We start from the raw sequence: 9,781 nt of genomic DNA, 5'->3' as shown, positions 1-9,781 counted from the left end.
GGGGGGGGGGGGTACGCGTTTTGTCGACAGTTGTACGAGTCACTCACGTGTTGCCGCTTCCGCCGACGATGGGAGATAAGTGATGCGAAGTCTTATAACACGCGTGGAGACGGAGGGAAGCCAATGAGTGGAAGGAGGAAGTTCATGCCCCTGCGGAGCAAGCATTTGGATAAGGAGACAGGGAGCCCTGTTACGCGACAGAGCGCGGCTGCACGTCGTTCGCCGTTTCCCGCCTCGAGTGGCTGGGCGGGGCGTTGGGACCGCGGTTGCCCACACAGAATACTCCGCCAAATTTGATACGGAGTGAATCCGCCAAGCCTGTAGTTCTCAGCCTTCTCGCCCGCGCTCGTGTCAGTCAGGTTGAAGTGTTGTTTACATTGAACGTCCCATGTTCTGAATAGTTGTTTTCGGGGAGTGCATACTGCGGCGAGTCCCAGCTGCGCACACCTTCGTAAAGGGAGAAATCCGGCGGCATTGTTCTGAGCCCTAACCCTGGTGTTGACCTGCTGTCTGTTGTCTTCACAAGAGATCCTGCGGTTAAAACTCTTCTGCCGGCTCCTGCCTCCAGAGGAGCTACAGTATGCAGATTGTGGATCGCTGACTTACAGAAAATGAGCTTCAAAGAGACAGCGGCCTGCTTGCTAGCGATGGCCGGCCATCTGTGTCAAGCCGACTTCATGCTCTTTCTTTCTATATTCGTTTGATTGTTTGCATCTAACGGGCAATGACAGTTGCACTGTCAGCCATGCAAAGAGAAGCGTGTCCTGATTCCCTACATGTCTGTAAATGTCGGTTGAACGGGAGAGGACACTTGCTATCAACAATATGACACCACTCGGTTTCCCCCGTTGCCTGCTTGAAAAAAATACGGGTAAAGTCCGTCCCAATACCGTCACGACTGTGATCCGTTGGCCCCGTCACTCACGTTTGTATTGCACCAAATTTATAGGGCGTAACAATGGTGAACGCGTGAGAGTGTGCGGCTAATAGCTACAACCGGAATACGCCCGCACAGATTCCAATAAAGGGTGACGCCAAGTGATGCAGAGCTGCATTGGGTATACAGGGATGTAGCGTCATACTCGAGAGTTATTCGCCATTCGGCACGATTCCACGCCGATTTACAATCCCTTATCTCCTTTGCGTCGCTAGAGCGAGTTCGATCAGGCACGAGTTTTTTGCCGCAAACAACAGAAGCAATGTGTCGGCACCTGCGAAACGGAAGACGTTGACCTGGTGGTCCCACCGCATACTGGACCGGCTCTCCCAGTCGTGGCAACACCTTCTACACCATTCTCCACAAATAAGGTACGACTTCTCGACAGCCTTTTTTCTCTAGCACTGATTCAACTATACCTCGCCACGGTCCTTGTGCCGCGACGGCCACCTATCTATGAAGAACTTGACGAGGTCGCCACTTTCTATGCACATTCCTACACGAGCCGTACACCTGCGTCACGTTAACCACCACAGTGGTGTCGATCCGACAGTGGTGCTGAGCAATTGGCGTATTACTACATTTCCGACGGGTGAAGAATTTTATCCGTTTTTCAGACACAACAAATGGGATTTGCATGATACACGTTGCAGACGATCGCGCCTTTTGTCCCCTCTCAGGCTGAAGTCGAGCTAACCGTCTTGAACCCAACTGCCAGCGTTTATTTTAAAAAAACAACATTTGTATACAAGCTGTACGAATATCATGGTATTCACTGCCGATACACATCAACTACTGCTCTGCCGCTTTCGTTCACAATCTCACGCACATTCTTGATTTGAAATGGAACGGCTCACAGTTCAATCCTCTCCTGCAATGGAGCGCAAGCAGGCAGAAGCAAGGAAACAGAGGCTGTTGATTGTATCTCCACGAATCAAAAATCACCGCAATTTCATCCCTAAACAACGGTGCTACCCTCCGTCCGCGAACCGCTGTATGCCCGGCTCTAAACGCCCCTGCAAATGATCTCGTCAACAAGAGAGGAAGAATGAAAGAAGAAACGGGACAAAGAAATTAGAGAAGGGCGAAAACGAAATCACGGGGAGATAGAAAAGTGCAGCAAAAAGAAGGCGAACACAGTAGAAGAGTGGATAGAAAACAACACAGATGATGAAACAGACGATGAACGAGGGAACGCGGCCTGAATCAGAGCGGCGGCTGAAATGAATGCGAATGCATGTTTACATGTATATATACTTGTAATGAGGATACCACTCTCGAAACCCTTTGACGCACCTCTCGTCTTCTGTAGCTTCAAGTTCGAGCATTCTTTGAGCCAAGCAATCGCGATGTGTGGCTTTGGAGACGGCATTCGATGACGACACCGCTAAGATGACGACACCTAAAATTACTGAGCAGGAGCCGCAAGAAAATGCAGCTATGCTGCTTGACGACATACGAGCAAACTCCTGGAAGAGTATAATGCCTCCCACGGAGCCGCTCGCAATCAGGGTTGCATTGACCATGGGAACCACGTACTTCGCCTCGTACCTGCATAAAGAAAGCACCCAGTCACACACACACACACACACAAGTACACGCACCGACAAAAAAATGCGGGAGTTACGGTCCGATCCAAAATTTCCAAAGCAAGCAAGCGACGTTTTAACTCGAAAAGGTGGGTACAATGTGCGGACTACTCTCAATCATCGACGGCTATCAAGTTCGCCCGTGAACGCCGTCGATGCCCACATGAGAACCATCGTTTCAAAAGAACGGGCATTTTTCTTCCATACCGAGACAAGGCGAGATTTAAGTAGAAGAGCTGCAGTCCGCACAGAACCAGTGTTGACGCGATACACACATACAATCCGCATCGCCGGACACACACCGCAATGCCCTCCGAGCTGACAACCTCGATCGCGGCTTTTGCGCTTAGATTCCCCAGTCCTCCTAATATGCCACTCAGGGCCGACACGCACAGGCGCCGCAACCGAAAAGGTGGCCCAGCCTGTTCCGCGACAGCGAAGTATGGCAGCAGCATAGAAGTATCAGTCACTGGCTGGCCTGAATTACAAACGACAAGACGGCGCAAAGGTTCACAAGCAGTCAGCTACTTTCACTAGCCGCATGTAAGCGGATCACCTCCGCACCCCCTACGTCATGGATCTGGTAATGTACTTGACCACGCCCGCCACTAAAAGACCACGGCCTCTTCCTAAAGGCTGCTCTTCCGTCATGCACCAGGTATGTGTCATTCGAGGCAACACCGTTTCCCTCCACGCTCTGGTGGCTACGGCCGTTGAATCGTGACGTGCAGCGGACGCGATGAGGTGACGATTGCTCCGAGTGCGATAAAAGTTGGTAACCGCGGGAACCCTGAGTTGCTATTTCGATGGATTCCTTTCATGTTAGCTTATTCATATTCACGAAACCAACAGATTTCCTCTACCACATAAGACTCGACCTCCAGTTATATCCATTCTTTTGATTCCTGCAAAAGCGTGACAGAGTGTCAGCACAGCAGCTCATCTCACGAAGCGTGGATCGAACGAACCTGGTGGGGAGCTGCAATCTTGTCCAAGGAAAGGCGGAAAGAGCCGGGCCAGTCCTTTGTGCACGGGGGTGGCGACGGCGAGCATCATGGCAGTGACGACGAAGAAAGTGACCATCAAGTAGATGGAAAATGCGGGCTGAGACGCCATAGCAGTAAGTGACGCTATAGTGTACGGAGGAAGCTGTGAACACCAAAGACAGAAAGCCACTCGACTTCGTAAAGTCCGTCATCATACTTCAGTTGTTCCCGGTAGAGGGTACCTCAACTGCGTTCCATGTTGCCCATGTGCAGGGAATTCGCTAGAAATCCTGTGTCGGTTCATACGTTCTTTTGGCTTACTTCGTGTGCGCCGTATGCAATGGCAACAACAATACCAAAGAGAATGCACATTGAGCCGACAACGTCGGCTGCAAGGAGCTTCTCTCTTAACAGGTAGCCAACCAGAATGACGTTCCAAAAGATGTGCATTCCACCAAAGGGCAGGACGACTGACTGGAAAAGACAGAGAAATACACAGCAGGAAGCACAGGAAATGACAGGCCTCCGCAACGCCCAGAGAGCTTAGATTCAAACAGCGCTGCGTCCACCGTCAAAAAAAGCGACAGGAACTTGCAGAGAAACCTTACCATGGGATATACAGACAAACGAGTGGGAGTGTACCTGGTATTGACTCTCCACAACGACAGCACTAGTAAAACAGCTACAGAAAAAGATACCCCACACAAAGCACATCCGAAGCCACACATTCCTTCACGGTTATCGGAAAGGTTTTCCACATCACTGTTCATGCGAGTGATAGCGCAGTAGCACCAACGTCCCCTTCTCACCCGACCGATCCCACGACGTGTATGGAATAAAAACGGTGGAGCCCGATCCCCCTTCGGAGGACGCACGTGGGCACTGGCGTGGTCGATGAATTCCCAAGTTGCCTCCGCAACTATCCACATGCACTGTTTCAAACGGTGCCAACTGTCCTGTAATTTCCCCATGCATGAGGAACTCGGAATTACACTCACAGCAGCAGCCAACTTGAGTGCCATAAGTGTCAAGACAGGGTTTACGACGACTGCCAGAAAGGTTCCGAGGAGCCACAGAGGACGCTGGTGGAGAGACCGTGTAGACTTGTAGACACTTCGACCTCTTTCCTGCGAACGAACAGAGAACAAATTCTGTATTATAATCTCGGCAATGTTCTTCTGGTTTCCTTGCTGAGTTTCATGGGTTTATGGTCTCTGCAGTTCACAGCTTCCGCGGAGGGGAGTGACGTCTAGATGCACTACGAGATATGCGGGAGGACGAGGGGAGGACGGGGGGGCGGAATAGAGTTACCGAAAAGAACGGGGACACGTCTCTGGCATGTTTTTGCTCTTCACTGGTGTAAATGAGCTTTTGCTTCTTAAAAAAATCAGGCGCAGAACTGGTTGGTATACGACTCCTCATTTTATACACGGCTTCGCCCGCACCTCACACCGAGGAGGCGGTCCTCGCATACTACCGACCTTCAAGAATGATAGGCGGACGATGTTGTCCCCGAGAGCGCCAGCGAACGAGGATAACAAGCACAGAACGACGCCGATACACCACGTGCTTTGTAATGAGTGGCAGCTGCCGATAAGCTGCTCCAGCGACATTGGCGGCGAATGGGTGAAAGGAGGAGGGAGAGCCATTTTCTTCAAAAGCGCAGTACTATCTAGGAGAAATATGCCTTCTTCTAAAGAGGTCTAAAAAAGGGGGAGGCGGCTGCAGAGAAGTCCGACTCATCAGCATCCGTTTACAAAGTCAAAATAGGAGAGAGGTGAATCCCCTGGTGTACCATTATTGCTCAGGGGTCCATGACATCGGCTGGCCAACATGAATGACACAGACACAAACTGGGCTGCATATAAGAAACTTTCGTCATGTGTCTGTACACTGTTCTGAAGTCATTAATAACCTATGAGAGGGAAGTTAGTGGCTAAAACAACGGGTATCCTTCCAAAAATCTTGTCCCCAGTGGGCTGTGTCAAGATCTTTTCCTCCTGTGTGCTACCATCATCGCTCAAAGCCAACCGGGCAACAGCAAGGAGTCGCAACAGAAGGCCAGAGGAAACATGAACAGCAAAATCTGTGAAGAGAGGCGGGTAAAAAACTAACCTTCACACGGCAAGAAAATGTGCCCTGCAACGGTAAACTCGTCTACACGACAAAGCAGGTGTATTCGCTGGCGGCTCAACGCCGATTCACGAGGTACGGAACAAAAAACTGGAATGAGATCCGGTGTCGGATTCTGCCGGAAGAAAAAGCGGATGACAAAATGCTCATTATGCTGAACAGAAGTTTCGGATGGCCTCAATGAAGGCCAAAACACTTGCCCGGCACAGGAGCTTAACATCGATTCCAGCTGGTCACCTTGTGCGCCGTGACACCGTCGATCGTCCAGGTAGCCGCGAAATCTGCGAAGTGGGAGATTCGATTTCTCTTTCCCCCCTTGGTCCAGTCCGACCCTCCTCCCCCCATCCCCACGCCGGACGGCCGGGCAGCTGCAGAAGCTGAGGCCACACATAAATGCCTCGTTGGACAAGTTTGCAGACCATGCAGTTTTTCATGTATATAGCTCTCATCGTTTCACCTGTCATATAGGAGTACAAGCATCTAAGGCAGATGTATTCCTGCTCGCAAGGATGCTCTCCTCCTCAGTGCTGCACAACCACCTGCATGGCTCACCAACCTTAGTATGTGGCATCTCCCTCGTTCGCGCACGTGGTGCTTGAGAGCTTCCATGCCCCCGCTGTGCCTACGGCGCGTGTTTGGCAGGATGGCTAAAAAGAAGAGTTATGCTCACTTGCTTAGTGTTTTCCCCCTGTTTTATTTTAGTTGACCCGTCATTTGTGGAACCTGACGGCCTTTGTTTGGGTGTTCTGTCGTGAAGTTCCTCGAAGCATTCGACGATCGCCGCCCTAGTCATAGCTGCAGGGGTTGGGAGTGATGCGGCAGCGGCCGGCGTCACCGACAGCGAGTTGTGCTCATTTGTCATTGTTTCGAAACTATTTCCGGCCGACTTATCTCTGTGCGAAGCAGACATCTGCTTCTCAAAATACAAGCTATCTCGAGCTCTTTTCTACGCCTCTCGGAGTGGCTACAGCCGAGAGCAGGGCTGCAACGGCGGTGTCGCTAGGCTAGCGGTGGGGACAGGCCTACCTTCGGTTTCTGATCCTCTTTGCCCAAGGCTTCCTGGTTGCTTCTGGGCTGCTTCCAGATAGGCAGCTGCTTTTCAGAAATTCGGAACTAGTAAGGATTCAAAGAGTAACAGACAATGGCACGGAGATAGATGGTGGAAGCAAGAGTGTGAACGGACACCAAGGGGACTCACCCCACCATACAAATGAAACGCATGGGTTTCCTCGTATGCTATCCCTTGGAGCTCCTTCAGAAAACAAAAATTTTTCCTGTGTGGACTGTGGAGCTGTAGACTGGAGCACGTCGTCATCTGTGCTGCTGACGCGCGGGAGGTATTGTAGCCCTTGCCCTGCACCAGTGATGCACGCATTGTTAAGCGTGATACCGTGTTTGTAGGCATCCATTCGTACCCTTGCATTGAGTGTGTACGAACGACCGCGATGCTAAACCGATGCTAGTTGCTGTGGCGCGTAAGAAGGTAGTTTTTAGACATCTAGGAACACCATTTTATCATGTGTAGCAGGGAGTTGAGAATTCTGAATTTACATGTAAATCTAATAGACTGATCGAGCGTTAGCGTGTTCTTATGTGTGTCGGAGTAGTTTCCTTCAAAGCCCATCGCGTTGTGAAGATGCGGTGGAGTCAGCCGAACGCGATACAGCGATCGGGAGTGGAGAATGGTTGTGAAAACTTTGAGTGATCTCTATATGTAAGATGGGCTCCTCACTTTACGACTGGAATTTGTTGTGCCGCAGGCCTTCAAAACGTCAAACGCGACGGCGAACACCTGTAGCATCTTCGCGTAGAGCTACCAGAAGCGGAGGCTGGTGCTTGGCGATTCTACTTCTTGATATCATGGGAAACGAACAAAGTACCGAAGGACAGGTTCAAACACCTGGTAGGCAACCCCAGTTTCAAATGTGACGGAAGCAACGTGGGCAAGACGGTTGACCCAGCAGTTCGGTCTATGCAGATGAGAATGCTGCAGTTCAGTTGGGTAGCGATGACACATTCTTTTTTGCGCATGCATGGTGCGAGTGACACAGAGGTTACGTATAAGCCTCATGTTGTGACAGGGGGGGGAGATCCTTCGGTCGGCGAGATACATCCTGGGAACGTGCGCGTCATTTATTTGTGCGGCATCAGATCAGGTCCCGAATGCGGATGCAGGACACAACGAGGTTGCCGAGCAAGTTGTGTCGGCACAAGAACCTGGAGAAGGACCCAAGGCAAGCAGCTCCAAAGATCCACCGCCAGTCCCACTTCAAGCGACCGACCATGGATTTTCCCGATATCTCTCAGGTCTCGGTGATTTCTTCAGCGGCGACAGCTCGGGGGCAGTTTCGGCGTCGTCCGAGGTGGTGAACAACATTGGGTCCTATATGTCGCTCGAAGCCGTGAAAGAGGCATTAACTGGTGAAGAAGACAGGGCGGAAGGGGGATCGTCTTCGGCAAAGGAAGAACCTTCTCAGGAGCCTCCCGCAGATGATGTGAAGGAGGAAGAAGACAAAGAGCAGCAGACTAGCGCTTCTGGGATCACTTCGTATTTGACTACGAGTCTCGATGGTGTGTCAGGGCTGTTCCGCTCAATGACGCAAGAAGGCACTGTGTTGGCCGCAGAAGCTTCCGCAGCAGCTCAGGATACAGGGGCCTCACTCCAATCATACCTCACTGTGAGTCTGGAAGGAGTGACTGCCTTGTTCAAGTCCGGATCTTCCGAAAACAATGAAGTACCTCCTTCTGTGCAGGACACAGGGGAAACAGTCCCCCTTCCGAGCGCTGATGCAGGAGTCTCTGCTACCGAAGAGACATCAGGAGTCTCTGCTACCGAAGAGACATCAGGAGTCTCTGCTACCGAAGAGACATCAGGAGTCTCTGCTGCCGAAGAGACATCAGGAGTCTCTGCTACCGAAGAGACATCAGGAGTCTCTGCTACCGAAGAGACATCAGGAACCAGCAACGCTGAATAAGGGGTTGCTGCGCTCGAAATGTAAGCTGATAGTCTGCCTATAGTTATGGGCCAGTTCGAGGTGCACAACCCAATGACCGTCAAAGGTGAGTGGTGTGTGCATGAGTATCAGTTTCTGAGTCCCTTGTTCGCATCTTCGAGGGTGAGCTTCCTGTACGGGAACTAACAACCTCGTACGCCGCGTCTTCCAAACTCGGTTATCGCCGCCGGCACTAACCAGACGAAAGGGAAAACTAATCATACGCGCCTGGAAGTCTCCAGCTTGTGCGCGGTATATGTCCGTGTTAGGTGGCTGGAATGTGTCCAAAAAACATTTACTGGTCGTGTGGACCCTTCACATAAAAGCCATGAACTAGTTTGGTATTTTTGTGCACACGAGGGTTCCTTTGCTTGAGTACGGTCCGCCCCAATCACTTTCTTTTCTAGTTGCATACAGAAAAAAGAAGCCGTACAAGGAAAACCTTATCTTGTACTCGGGGGGTCTGTAGTCACTACAGCCCGCGCAGACGGGACTTGACTCTGTCACGTTTAACACACTTGTGACCCGTATGAACCGAGTGGACCTCGTGTTTCCAAGAGTTTCCAAGAAACAAAAATCGCGAGCTACGCTTCGTAAACAATCTGTGGTATTAAGGGCTGCATGATGGATCTGAATAAGCGTCACCCTGTAAGGTGCGGCAGCGTCCCTGCGCACTCGCAACAAATGTGTTCTAGTCGGGCCGAATGCAGTGACACTTCGGCGGTATGTCTTGGCTTCACGCGGTTATCTCGTGTGACCAGAATGCAGACGGCCACTTCCCGTCACGATCACATGTAAAAGCATTGAATGCGTGTCGAACGCTTCCAAAAACGGTAGTTTTCTTCTTTCCGGGACCGGTAGTGCCACGCGGTCCGCGTATTCTGGAAGAACTACTTGTGAATGTAGTTTGGTGATCTGGAGCTAGATATGTATGACACAGCTAGCACACGTGGGAGTTGGTGACGTTACGTATTGCGACTGATCTACAGGTGTAGGTTTTCCGAACGAAGACTGGGTCGTACAGTCAGTACCCGGTCCCTTGTCCACTACAACAGGGATTACCTTCAATGCTGTTACTATTTGTGTAATATCTGAAGCGTGAATTCTGCACATTAGAGGTGCGAGTCACACGACTTCCCCTCC

At 51.1% G+C, this 9,781-nt stretch overlaps 2 protein-coding genes across 2 annotated transcripts; one reads left to right on the top strand and one right to left on the bottom strand.

Moving 5' to 3' along the window:
* Positions 1 to 1,790: 1,790 nt before the first annotated feature.
* On the bottom strand, positions 1,791 to 5,161 carry NCLIV_049170 (conserved hypothetical protein; the record flags this gene model as incomplete). Its single annotated transcript, XM_003884469.1, has 7 exons — positions 1,791 to 1,808; positions 2,477 to 2,488; positions 2,829 to 3,004; positions 3,495 to 3,675; positions 3,834 to 3,986; positions 4,511 to 4,639; positions 4,994 to 5,161. 7 exons carry the CDS (start codon positions 5,159 to 5,161, stop codon positions 1,791 to 1,793), a joined length of 837 nt encoding a protein of 278 aa, XP_003884518.1.
* Positions 5,162 to 7,505: 2,344 nt separating this feature from the next.
* NCLIV_049160 (conserved hypothetical protein) lies at positions 7,506 to 8,620 on the top strand (the record flags this gene model as incomplete). The annotated part of the gene is made up of 2 exons (XM_003884468.1): positions 7,506 to 7,548; positions 7,797 to 8,620. 2 exons carry the CDS (start codon positions 7,506 to 7,508, stop codon positions 8,618 to 8,620), a joined length of 867 nt encoding a protein of 288 aa, XP_003884517.1.
* Positions 8,621 to 9,781: the final 1,161 nt, after the last annotated feature.

Source organism: Neospora caninum, chromosome X (genome assembly GCF_000208865.1).
Source record: "Neospora caninum Liverpool complete genome, chromosome X".
NCBI lineage: Eukaryota > Apicomplexa > Conoidasida > Eucoccidiorida > Sarcocystidae > Neospora > Neospora caninum.
The sequence above is the reverse complement of the archived record's forward strand: the minus strand, read 5'-3'. Positions and strand labels throughout refer to the sequence as shown.